We start from the raw sequence: 13,989 nt of genomic DNA, 5'->3' as shown, positions 1-13,989 counted from the left end.
ACAGATGCACTCATAGCAATAAACCAAAATACTTAAGTTATAGTATATGCTTTCTACACATGCATTTATTATTTGATGCATTAATTATCACATGCATAATTCATTAAGGATTTATAAATCAGATCCATCGTGTATAAAGAAGAAAACTGGCTTTCTTCTGATGAAAGTCCCTGCCTTGTAGTGTGTTAGTAAATGTTTAATAACTGGCTCTAGGGGGCTGGAGAGGACCCTAATTTGTAACAGTTGTATATTGCCATGAAGTAAATAATTCCTGTATAATCAGAATGCAAAATTGGAAGAGATGTTCAATATATATCACATTATCTTATAGAATTACTACCAGACAGGTACTATTAAATGTAAAATAATCCTAGAGAAGAAATAAGTTCTTTTGAATATTTATTACCTTTGTTCCTAAAATGAATTGTTTTTATAATTAATATTTAATAAACTTGTATTTAGCAATTGGCTCACAAAACTCCTGAAAGTAAAGTTCCCTTAGCTGATACAGGCTCATAATTGCCTCCATTTGCACACCATCTGGACTTAAAAAAAAGTGTGTGTGCATGTGCAAGATACCCTATCTATGCAGGAGGCTGAGATGTGAGGATCATGGCTCAAAGCCAGACAGGGAAGGAATGTCTGTGAGACTTTTGTCTCCAGTTAACCAGCAAAAAGTTGGAAATGGAGCTATGGCTCAAGTGGTAGAGTGCTAGCCTTGAGCAAAAATTCTAAGGGACAGTACCCAAGCTTTAAGTTCAAGCCCCATCACTGGCACACTACACACACACACACACACACACACACACACACATATGAAAAGTAGAATAAAATTTGAGGTAACATTTCTATTTTCAGAGATACTTAAGAATAATCAGACAAGTTGTAAGACTGAAAAGCATAAATATAGTCCTGTCTTCAATAATTTGAGTAGGACCCCTTAAATCTAAGACACGATTTCATAAACGATAAGACATGATTTCATAAATGATCATTTAAAAGATATCCTTATCAAAAATTTATATTTAGGGCTGGGAAGGTGGCTCAGTGGTAGAGCGCTTGCCTTGCATGCATGAGTCCCTGGGTTGGATTCCTCAGCACCACATAAGCAAAAAGAAAAAAGCTGGAAGTGGCGCTGTGGCTCAAGTGGTAGAGCGCTAGCCTTGAGCTGAAGAGCTGAGGGACAGCGCCCAGGCCCAGAGTTCAGGCCCCATGACCGGACCCACCCAAAAAAACACAAAAAAACAGAAATTTATATTTAGAGTACCTTTGTATAACCATTTAATTTTTTTCAAACATTATATTTGAGTACAAATTTGATAATGATTGTCATTAACAAAATTTTCATACTTCCCATTATCTTATCTGAGGTAATTCAGATCTAGCTATCAGTACAGAAAATACTGGTATGTAAAGCATCAGTCTTTGTAACCTAACTGATTTAACCAATTACCCTTCATAACTGATGACTCCCATGTGCAAGCTCTTATTATACAATGTATTAATCAATACCACAGTATAACTATGCTTCTCATTACTGAAACAGAGAAAACTGTCAACAATGTATTTATGACATCTTCACTCCCACTGAGCTCACATCTCTTACAAGAACCTGATGGCTGCAATCTTGTTCCAATTCCTCATTAATATGAGACCAAATATCTGCATGAAGCAGTCAGAGTGCAAGGACTGTGGAGAAAGTAGAAGAAAGGTACCCAACATTTAATTACACCTAAGTATTCAAGCACACTATTGGTTAAAAAAATTCTAATAGTACTGTGTTCATACAATAATGCTACCTTTCCTTCCTTGAACAATAGAACATCTAATTAGTACACTTGGATCCCTCAATGGGATCCCAGCTCTTTCTTGTCTACAGTCTACATGCTCACTTCCTTTTCCCAACAGATAAATGGTTCCTCCTATCAAAAAGAAAGGTTATGTGTAAGTTCAAGGATCTAACCTATCCTAATTCTTATCAGTGCTTTAATTTCTCTCTCTCTCTCTCTCTCTCTCTCTCTCTCTCTCTCTCTTTCTCGCAGAGACTAGGCTTGATCCCTGAGCTTCTTTTGCACTCAGGTCCACTTCCTTTTTTATTTTTAGAAGTTTAATGGAAATAATAATCTCACAAACTTACTTTTTTTACAAAAATTTTTATTGTGAAAATACCCTGCAGAAGGGTTACAATTACATGGGTAAGGTAATGAGTACATTGCTTTTTTTTTCCAGTTTCTTTTTTTGTTTTTATTGTGAAAATACTGTACAGAGAAATTACAATTACATGGGCAAGATAATGAGTACATTTCTTATCAAGCATTGTAGCCTCCTCCTTTGTTTCCCCTTCCCATCCCTTCCCATCCTCCGCCTGTTCCTCTACCCAATCCTCCTCCCCCCCACACACACCAAAGTTGTAAAGTTCGTTTTCGACATAACGACTTGTACATCTCATTGTTGCAATGGGTCCACCTGTATCCCTATTTAAAAGATTTGTTTTTCCCCTTCCTCTCCACAAATTATACCTACATCAAATACAGTGAAAGCAGAAGTTATACTGTGGGGGAGGGACATACAAAGCAACAAAGAATTAATCTTATAAATGTGTTAGAAACAATCACATGAAAGAATGAAACATTTTAATACATATCTTAGGGTTCATTTCCCTAACATCAACTTATCTGAACTTTGCTGCTTGCTTCAGGCACATACTAGTTATTGCAAATAAGGGAGACCATGGGACCTATGTTTCTTTGGGCCTGACTTACTTATATTACTGACTTAATATAATTTTTTCCAAGTCTTTCCATTTCCTAACAAATGGGGCAATGTCAGTCTTTCTGATGGAGGCATAGAATTCCATTGTGTATATATGCCACATTTTCTTGGTCCATTCATATACTGAGGGGTATCTGGGTTGGTTCCATATCTTAGCTATGGTAAATAATGCTGCAATAAACATAGTCATGCTGGTAGCTTTAGTACGGTCTTGTTTGTGATCATTTGGGTAAATGAACAAAAATGAGATTTCTGGGGCATAGGGGAGCTCTATGTGGAGTCTTTTGAGGAACCTCCATACTACTTTCCAAAGTGGCTGAACAAGTTTACATTCCCACTAACAATGCAGCAGGGTTCCCTTCTGTCCACATCCCCTCCAGCATCTCTTGTTATTAGAGTTCTTGATTATAGCCATTCTAATTGGGGAGAGGTGTAATCTCAATGTTGTTTTGATTTGCATTTCTTTTATGGCTAGAGAGGTTGAGTATTTCTTCATGTGTCTATTGGCCATCCTTCTTTCCTCTTCAGAGAAGTTTCTCTTTAAGTCTTTAGCACACTTATTTATTGGGCAGTTGTTTCTCTAAGGATTTGTTGTTGGGGGAGTCAGTTTTTTGAGTTCCAGGTATATTTAGATGAAATGAACCCCAAGATAAGTATCCAAATGTTTTTTTTTCTTTCTTGCAATTGTTTCTAACATATTTATAAGCTGATTTCTTTGTTGCTTTGGAACTCAAAAAATTAAATCTCTCACAGACTTTCTTGTCAAGGATAGCTTCTAATCTTGATCCTCAGATCTCAGCCTCCACAGTAGCTAGGATTACAGGTATGAGATACCAGTGCCTGGTTTCCATATTCTACCCTAGACCTATGTAGGAATGTTCCATTTTCAAGTCATTCAGAGCCAATCTTTGAATGACTTAGTGCCATTGAAAACATATCAAACTAAAATGTAAATGAAATGCTCTGTGCCTTCTGTCATTTATTTGTATGACCACTTAACTGATATTTTGAATATTAATAATCAATAAAATATCTTTGATTATGTGACACTCTGATGTCCCTGCATGAAAATTCATACATTAAAATCAAATACTAGTAATGAGAATTAAAAACATTTTTGATGCAGTTTAGAAAGAAGCCATACTTTATCAAGTTTTTGTCAAATAATATTCTTTTTTTTTTCTTTTTGCTTATGTGGTGCTGAGGAATCGAACCCAGGGCCTCATGCATGCAAGGCAAGCGCTCTACCACTGATCCACCTTCCCAGCCCCCCAAATAGTATTCTTATTCCTGGTACTCAAAGCATCTTGAAAATTATATTTGGATTTTCTTCCTTTTTTAAAAAAGTATTAAAGTTACTTTAAAACATATCCAGAAAGTACTGTAAGAAAATCAAAGCAATCCATCACATAACAAATCACTGTGTGATTCTTCTCCATCATCTTATGGTTGTCTAATTCATAAGTATTAGCCTGTCTTTACTTTCACAGTTATTACTATGTTTATTCTCCAATTGCACATCATTTCCATAGCCATACTAAGGAGCCGACTTCCAAAGTGTAAAACCTAAAAGGTACCAATTCTCCAATTTCATAACAAAGCATCCCTAATTGTCAACAGAGTAAATACTGGGTTTCAGTACAACACATGAGCATGTCTGTGCAGTGTGCAAAGAGAATATGCTTCAGGCTTGGGGAGCCCAAAGATCCTACAAGAGCCATTTGGCATGTGATGTTGCTGGTACTGATGTTTATGTTGCTATGAAAAAAAGGCTGCTAGATTTACTGACTTTTGAGTCTCATCTGCAGTTGTCTTGGCAGGACCAGACCAAAGATTTTCAGGGCCTTCTTCATATTGCTTGGATTCCTGCAAGCTTGCTGGTCATCTGTTTTGTCCCATTTTTTTCTTCCTTGTGCCATTATGGTTTCATTCAGAGACTGAAATGTTTTGGAGAAGGAAAAGCAGATGTTTCCACTCACTATCTTCTTATGCAAATCCCTCCAATGTCTTTTTTTCCATTCTGTTGTTTGTGATTTCTATCTTTAATTGGTGGGTTTTATCAAGCAGGTGTTATCCAGCTTCTTCAGCGAAGCTGGGCTTCATTGGGTGAAAACATAAACAGAATAATCAAACATATATAGATTTATTATTTTCCCTATTCATCCATCTATAACTTCTGTAGAGAAACCTTTTACAAAGGTTATTTGAGTGCATTTTCTCAGTAATATCTAAATCTTAAATTTTGATCTTCTTATGTTTAAATTTCCTATATTTAAATTATTTCAAATGTGTCCCTTAAATAATCTGGATAATTTTTATTTACACTGATACATCATAAATAAAATTTACTAGGAATCTGTAATATATATATGTATGTATATGTATATATATGTATATATGAAGCAAATCCTGTTTTAAAAGTGAATACTAAAGTTCAGAGGATAGAAAGTAATTTATTTTTCAAAGTTTATTATAAAGATCCCTTCTTAAGGAAAAAGAAAAATTGGCAAAACAAAAACCACAAGAAAGTGACTGAAGTGAAAATGATTTGATTACAATTTGAGGCATTGTTTTAAGCACTGTATTATTTTATAAAGAATAAAACAACATATGTATATGTATTTCCATTTCAGTGAACTTTAATCATTTCTGCTTTCTAAGTTTTGCAATCCTGACATTTGTTTCAGGATAAAGCACAGGTGTATGAATGCAGCTGTTCATGAATACTCAGATTTGTTCATAGGGAAATGAGGATTCAGACTTGGGGAAGTGAGAAAAAATTTCTACAAGTATTTAGGGCAAATAATAGACTGAATAGAAACAGATGAGTTTGTTAAATAATTGACATAATGAAAATGTCACTTAAGGAACATTTATCAGGCAACCTTGTAGAGAATAACTCAGTATGTCTCCAAGCAAAGCAGGACAACTAAAAGAATGAGTGAAGAAGGCTTACAAACTAGGTTTCAACCTGAAGACTCGGAAGTATTCATCAATAAAAATGAAAAGGAACACAAGTAGCAGGAGCTTGAGAGAGAAAATATCTTTGAGCTTGTAAAAAAGAAAAAGGAAGATTGTGCAACTTCACAAATAAGGTCTAGAATGAAGAAAACGAAAAAAAACTTTTTTGAGAATTAAATTATTTTATTTCTTTTTAAGTTATTTTAAGTAGTTGTACAAAGGAATTATCACTTATCAAAGCAGCAGTGAATACAATGCATCTTGATAAATACCACCCCTTTCAATATTCTCACCCATCCTTCCCCTAACCCCTTCTTCCTTCACTCTTCTTACTTTTGTAGGATATACATTGAATTTTTGACTTCATTCTCCCCCTCCTTCCCTCTCCCTTCATTTACCTCTTTCCTCTTGACCCCCCCCCAGCAATTCCACTCCTAGACATTTACCCAAAAGAATACAAACCAGGTTACAGTAAAACCACCAACACAAACATGTTCACTGAAGCACTATGTACCATGGTCAAGGTATGGAATCAGCCCAAATGCCCCTCAGTGGACAAATAGATCAAGACAGTGTGGTATATATACACAATGGAATTTTACTCTTCTATTAGAAAGAATGGTATTGTATAAAATGTAAGGAAATGGAAAGACCTGGAAAACATTATGTTAAGTGAAGTAAGTTAGGCCCAGAGAGACAAAGGATGAATGTGGGAGCTAGCTTTAGCTTATATAACTTATAAGTAAATATGTTGGGCTGTATGCAAATGCATACAAGTGTATTAACTGAACTAAGGTAGACTCAAGGGAGAACTCAGGCAGTGTAATTCAGCAAAATAAACACCAAGATCAGGGTACCTGAAGAAGAAACCTTGATGCTACTGACTTCAAGTAGGCTTGAAACCCTACCTCCTGAAGTCTTGATTTATTAAAAAAAAAAGAAAACAAAAGAAAAGAAAAAAAAGAGAAGCAGAAAGAAAATGGTGAGTGACTTCACAGTCCTGAGCTAAGAAAACAAATGTAATTTCCAAAGATATGCAAAAAGAGTTTGATGGTGCCCCTCAACCTGGGGCCTCTATCTGGAGGCCTGCTCAGGCAATATAAGGCTGGTCCAATCTATATTTAGAAAGAGGTTAGGGGCAGATCCATCTGCTGCCATCTATTTTAGCCAGCTACTTGTTCAGGAAAAGAAGCACAACCAACCCTTCCAATACTGACTGCCACCCTGGAGGAACCTCCTTTCGCACAGTGACTGTGGTTTCACAGACATTAAGCCTCTAGGGGAGAGAAGACATTAGGGAATCTCAGAGAGTTGAAAAGACAACTTAGCTAAGGCTATATCTGAGTCATTCTAGGAAACCAAGCCCCTCTCTATTTACTTTCAGAACTTTAGCATCTTCCATAGATCACTCTGAAAGCCTTTCTCTCCAAATTCTTTTGACACAGAAGAATCTGAGTGAAAGTCTCCAAATCTGGAAGACCCATAGAATCATGCAAGAAGCCGTTAGTAATTTACTGAGTCTTCTCACAAAACATTCCTGTCTGATAGGTCTTACTGAAGGTTGGGCTACTGTCCTCAAGAAGTCCCTCAAGTGACTTTGATATCACTGGCCCAACTCTATCAGGGGACCACTGAATTACTACAAGCCACAACCTATACATCTTTCTGTTTGCTTATTCCATTTGTATCTTGAGCTATTATCTCCTCTACCTTTTCATTCAAATTGCTCCTGACTTCTGTGTCCTTTGCTGTTTTTATGACACAGTTCTATTTTTTAACCTTTACCCACTTCCTCAAGGTGATCTCATCCAAGGCTTTTGATACCTGTATTATACATGAGTCTTAGTTTTGGAGATCAGATACAATCTTGTTCCTGCAGTGTCAAGCTCCTATACTCAGCCATCAAACTTAGAAAGTATCTAGACTAGTGCCCTTGTTCCTTAAGTGCTTTTTGTTGATTAACACATACACTACATAGAACATAATTGTAAGATCCACTCCTGGATGTGATCAGACTCCACCCTCCTCGCAGCAGTCTCTGCTCAGTACCTGCATTACCTAGGCAACTGGCACACCTGGAAGAGGTCACATCTGCATCTGCTGAGGTCACATCTGGATTTGATGTGGCCACACCTGTCGCCCCCACCCTTGATAAGGCCTAGCCCAAGGCCAGACGCTCTCTTTCCCAGTCACGTGGAGTGCTAATATGGCCTGGTGCCAGCCAGAACAATGAATAAACTTACCCCTTACCTGAATATCACGTGCCTGCATGCGTGGTGTGCTTCTTACTCGGCTACCTCTTCTTTAAAAACCTAACAATAATGTTCCCACTTTCTGCTATTGAAGATGCATAAATCAACCACTCAGAAATGGCTAACTTCTATAGTAGTCATTTATAAAAAAAAGTCTCATTATTAGTCAAAAATTTAAGTTCTGTAACTTATTTTTTTATTTTTCTCTTCTTTAAAGAGCACTTGTAAACAGGAGTTAGCATTTAACAAAGCCATTTATGAACACAATATGTAAACATTTCTAAATTTCATAGAAAATCAAGAATGGTGGCTCCCATCTGTAATTCCAGCTGTATGGAAGGTTGGGATCAGCAGAATATTAGTTGCAAGTAGTCAGACAAAAAGTTATCAAGACCCCATCTCCATCAATAAGAAATGCTGCCACACATTTCCTCCTAGGCTGTTAGGAGGAAGACCATGCTCTAAATTGGCTCTAGGAAACAATTAACAAAAAATAACTAAGAAGCAAAAAAATAATAATAAGATGGAGGCATGGCTCAAGTGGCCTACCTCACGATTTTGAGGCCCTGAATTCAATTCTCAGGACCATCAAATTTTCAGGAGAAACCAGAATATTATAATAAACAAACAACTATGTTTTTCTGAAGAAAAAAACTATTAAAATTAAAATTGCATTGAAACAAAAAGAATCATTGTCGCTACACAGTAAGAGAAATGTATTTCTGCACTGGCTATCCAATATGTACAAGTGGTAAGCTGTAGATTTCAAAAGCCTTAATTAAAAACTCATTACTGCAGCTACACTGTTACCATTCAGACACCTCCAACACATTTTATTTCAGTTTTAGTGTCACAGGTACATTTGCTCACAGATGGTTCGAAATCAGTGTAGTAAATTAATGAACTGTTTTTACAATGAGAAAAAAAACGTGCTAATTTTCTTTGAGGATATTCTCCAAAACAAAAACACATAAGTCATCTTTTTTTTTTTTTTTGTCAGTCGTGGGGCTTGAACTCTAGGCCTGAGCACTGTCCCTGTGCTCTTTAGTTCAAGGCTAGCGCTCTACCAGTTAGCTACAGCACCACTTCCAGTTTTCTGGTGGTTTATTGGAGATAAGATTTTCACAGACTTTCTTGCCCAGGCTGGCTTTGAACCCTGATTCTAAGATCTCAGCCTCCTGGTAGCTAGGATTACAGGCATGAGCCACTGGTACTCGGCATGTGATCTATTTTTTCTAAGCTGCCCATGTTTATGAATCTTTTTAGGGTTTCTATGACTATCGCTAGGTCAACAAGAGCTTTGGCTTTTAGTGCACTCATTATCAGCTTTGATAGTAAATGACTTTCATCTTAAAGTGTTACAGACTATAGTTCATCTCTCCTGTTAACAACATCCAGAGTTAAAGTTTTACTGATCATACCTTCAACCTCTATGATGTTTGGAAGATACTGAAAGTAAGTTCAACACTTCACAGAGGAAGCTCAGAGAAAAGAGTCCTAGAATGACAGGCTGAATTAATGTTAGACTTACACAAAGTCCCACTTAGGTGTGGTGACTCAAAGTCATCTAAAGTATGTGATCAGATATGATTTTTAGGTCTAGACTATAGACATAGCTGCTTAAAAGAATATATATTTGTAAAAGAGAAAAGCAAAACATACTTCAGGAAAACATTAGATATTTCAGCTCTTCAAAAAGAATGGAGAGTCAAAAGGTTAAAAAAATGCAGCAATCACTACAATGGACCCTATGTTGAAAATGAATGATACAACTTGTTAGGTGGGAGATGAGAGAGAGAGAGGGAAGGGGTGACATTGTCCAAAAGGAAATTCACTGACTAACTGTGACTCTTTGCACATAACCATTATAATAATAATTTTTAAATATTTAAAAAGGAAACAAAGAATATATGTTATAAAAACAATCAAAATTACAAAAATATTATTATGGAAATGTAATTAAAAATTCTTTGAAGACTTGACAGATCAGCAAAACATTAACGAATTAGTCTTCTAAAAACAGTCACTTCACACAGCCATTCATTTAAAATTCTGTTTAGCAAAATCAGCAGATAGATATAACACAGGGCATTTGTCTCCACTGGGTAGAAGTATGAAGAAAAGTAATGATAAAAAATGTCTGGAACTGTGGAAAGTAGAAAGAGGGAGATAGATTATGTAAACCGAAGTTCATTCACTGATATTAACCTAAAAATGACATATTCTCTCTGATCAGAATTCCCCAGTTTGATTTTTTTAAATAACTGAATCGTTTATAGTACAGATGAAATTTGAATACTATCATTTATGAAAATCTGTCATGTATTAAACTTTTAGGAGGAGATAACATGCTATTCATGTGATTATTTTGCATGTTATCCAGTCATTACTATGCAGAGTCCCTTCAACAATGTGGTCAGTGAAATGCCAAACCCACTCCACACCTGCTCTAGATGACTGCTTCAAAAGTCCTACCATTTAACATTTAGAGAAAACCATGAAAGGGAAACAAGTGTCAGCAGTTTTCAGTGGAAAGGGTACCACACTAAATCTGGGAGTTAGGAGCTCCTAACCCATTGGATTATGGTCTGGTCTTCAGCAGGCTCAGAGAGTTGTTTTGTTAAGTTCTCAGAGTATTTTTGTGAGCCAGCTGTTAAACACAACCATGATCAAAAATTAAACTGTACAAATTTAAACTTAAAGAAATCCTAATTATTTTTCCAGGTTTGACATTATGCTTTTGAGGTTGTTTATGCCCATTTTATCTGTTTAATGGAAGTATTAAACGTATTTAAAATAAGCCAAGATGAAACTATTAATGGAAGACAAATTGGAATTTTATAGAAATAGATTATGACTTCTTGTTTATTGATTGTCTAGACTCAGGAAATTTATGAGCAAACATTTTTTAATAATGCACAATAAAACTAAAGCTTTATCATGTCTGTAACCATTACTTTCTCAGTAACACAAAAGGACTTGAAAAATTAACTTTTCAGCATTCAGAAATTTTTATCCAATTCCACAAAACTCTGTTCATGACATTAATGAAGTTCCAGTAATGTCTTTCTTGTTTCATTTTCCTTTTTCTCTATAAAGTACATAAAAATGTTGGCCATCATTCATGTCAGCACTATTGAATCAAGAGTTTGTCAAATTGAACAAAAAGATTCTGCCAGATTTACTTACTAGGTCATAGAGGACATAGAGTACTGTGAAATTTTATGTCTGTGATTTATCAGTGATGTTCTATACATCCTTTATATAAATAGTATTATCATCTATAATATAATGTGATGTATACATACATGGCTTTTAAATTTGAGAATAAGGGTTTTTTTTAGTTATTATCATCACTCTACTATTGCCACCATGCAAAACTAGTGATTTTGAAAAAAAGGTTAACTTTATGAGTGCCAATTTTTTTTCCACCAACAAATAAAAGAAATGAGTATCTATCTTAGAAGATAGCTTTAAGATATTTTTTAAATGCTCAAATGACACAAGGTGGCTCATGCCTGTAATCTTAGCTACTCCAGATTTGATGAACAGGAGGCTCATCACTTGGCAAAAGTTCACAAATCTCTCAATCTCATCTGAAATCTAAGTGTGGTGGTCTGTGCCTGTCTTTCCAGCTGCTGCAGAAAGTATGAATAAAAGGGTCTATGTCCAGGTAGGCAGGAGAACAAATAAGACCCTGTCCTGAAGATAACTAGAACAAAAAAGACTAAAAGCAGTAGAGTTCCTACCTAGTAAGTACAAAGCCCTGAGCTCAAATCCACTACTGCCAAAGACCCAAAACAACAAAAATGTGTGCCAAAGCCCTGTGGAAACTGCAAATATGATCATAAATTCAACAAATATATTTCAGCTCCTAATGTAAGCACTAAGGACTTGGCAGAGATGTTAAAGAAAATGAATAATGTTTGTTCTTATCCTCAAATTGCTTACAGTTTAGTCATGAGTGATATATGTAAATAACAAGACATTTAAGAGAGCATAAAATGTGTCATAACTGAAGAAAAAGCAAATGGTTATGAGACTGAAGGGACCCGGTGATTTACCTGGAGCATCAAGGAAGAGCATACATAGAAGATAGAATTTGGAGACAAGGTTTGAAGAAGTATCAATGGAGAAACTGTATATGAAACTGGAGGTTTGGGGGACTAATTTATGACACTCTAAACTGTCATTATCACAACTATTACAATGACATTCAAAGAAATCATTATTACATTGATAAACCTGCTGCATGAGAACATTAAGCTATTTCCATGTAAAATAGAAAGTGTGCCAATGTGGATTATACAATCTAGTGTGAGTATCCAGTCCTATAGAGTCAAAGGCTCATGAGATGTATTCAGTTGTCTAATTTATAAGTCCATTTTAAAACCATGCCCATTTTTAAAGACCAAAGTATAGATTTTCCTTTTTTTCCCCTGAAGTGAAAGAAAACACTTATATTTGAATGAATTTTAAACATTATGTTTCCAAGAAAACTATAAATCCATTTGATGTAAGTTTTTCACAACCCAGAATGAATTGTCCAATAGATTTAAAGACAAATAGTACTGATTGCATTCCTATTAATTCATAAATTATTCATGAATTATGTAAACAATGAGTACATCCATAGCAGACCTTTTAAGGGAGATTGGAACAAACATTGAAGCAAGGGAAAAGTGAAAACATTTTAAAACATTAGGGAACAAGGACTATACAACCATATTGCTTCACCCTTCACTAATGAGTCTTGCAAGAGTTGACCTTCCTCAGGAAGGTTCAATGAAAGCCTTTCCCCCTTTGCTTGTCTTTCACCTTTGTAATTTTGGCAAAACAAATGCAAACATGAAGGAGCCCCTAACTTACAGGCTTTGTGCTTAGTGCAATGAAAAGAATGTCTATTAATTTCTCACACACCAACGTCTGACCCAAAAGGTCTTTGGCCTTGACCTCGATTGACCGTGGAATAGACCACAGGGTCAGTGTAGGTTCTAGAGGTATTAAGAGTATTTGCTCAGAACCTAACAATCTTTCCAGTTGGATTTCCAACTTCACATTCACACGTATTCATCTCGCCACAAGGCACCCAGCCAAAGAGAACCAGTTCACTCTGTTCTCTTCCTGATGACAGCTGTCAGTCGGTTGCTGCCTGAACATGCAACATTTCAACAAAATCTACAGCGCAATTGGAAGATCAGGGGCGAAAAGGACTGTTTAAAAAAATCACACAGATGTCTCTTCTTGAGCCCAGACGCCTCAAGCACCACCTTCCAGCCTGCTGAAGGTGAGAACCACTAGAGTTGAGGTCTCCACTCTCGCAGAGCGAGGTGCTCCTTTTCCACGCACCCCCCAATTAAACCACGCTAAACATCCCAGGAGAAGGAGTCTCCAGCCCCCCTTCCACCCCCCCCCTTAACTTCCGCAGGAAGGCGCGCAGGGTGCTCTAGCCAATTGTCCCTCAGAGGAGCAGGGGAGGGGAAGTCGCTCACTCCGGGGAGCGCCTTCGCGTCAGCCCCAGGACTGCCTGGCGACACCGGGCGGGGGAGCCGGGAAGCCCAGCGCGCCTGGGACCAGAAGTGAGATCGCGCCCTCCCGCGGGCAGCAGCGACCTGGCGAGTGGCGCGGGGACTGGAGGGCAGTGAGCGCCCAGCCGGGGTGGCTGGGGTGGGGAGAATAGGGCTCTCTCGGTAGAAGCACCTGGCTCGCCTACCAGCCAGCCACTTTGCCAGTAGCTGGGGATCCTCGGAGAGGAGCCGGAAAGGCTAGTCCGGAGCTGAGATCGGTCCCCGAGCAGGGGCGCGCGGAACAGGCACGGGGCAGGCACTCACCAGCTGCAGCGCGCAGAGGCAGATGAGCGAGCAGCGGCCCGTGCAGCGGCCCATGGTGTCCGTGGTGTCCCAGCGGCGCGAGCGGCAAGAGATGCGCCTTCTCCGGCGGCGCCGCTGCCTCGGGACTCTGGAGCCGCCCCGCCCGGCGCTCGCCGCTCGCGGACTCGGGGCTC

The 13,989-nt window shown here is 37.6% G+C and overlaps 1 protein-coding gene across 1 annotated transcript in view; it reads right to left on the bottom strand.

Annotated features, from left to right (window-relative positions):
* Nkain3 (Na+/K+ transporting ATPase interacting 3) overlaps nt 1-13,955 on the bottom strand; it is a 580,446-nt gene extending 566,491 nt beyond the window's left edge. Inside the window, exon 1 of the mRNA XM_013009296.1 lies at nt 13,817-13,955. Within this exon, the coding sequence (XP_012864750.1) occupies nt 13,817-13,870 (54 nt within the window). The 5' untranslated portion in view covers nt 13,871-13,955. The remainder of the gene's footprint in view (nt 1-13,816) is intronic.
* Between the last annotated feature and the right edge of the window lie 34 nt (nt 13,956-13,989).

This window comes from Dipodomys ordii, unplaced genomic scaffold (assembly GCF_000151885.1).
Source record: "Dipodomys ordii isolate 6190 unplaced genomic scaffold, Dord_2.0 Scaffold9, whole genome shotgun sequence".
NCBI classification, from domain to species: domain Eukaryota; kingdom Metazoa; phylum Chordata; class Mammalia; order Rodentia; family Heteromyidae; genus Dipodomys; species Dipodomys ordii.
This window is presented reverse-complemented; position numbering and strand designations above follow the sequence as displayed.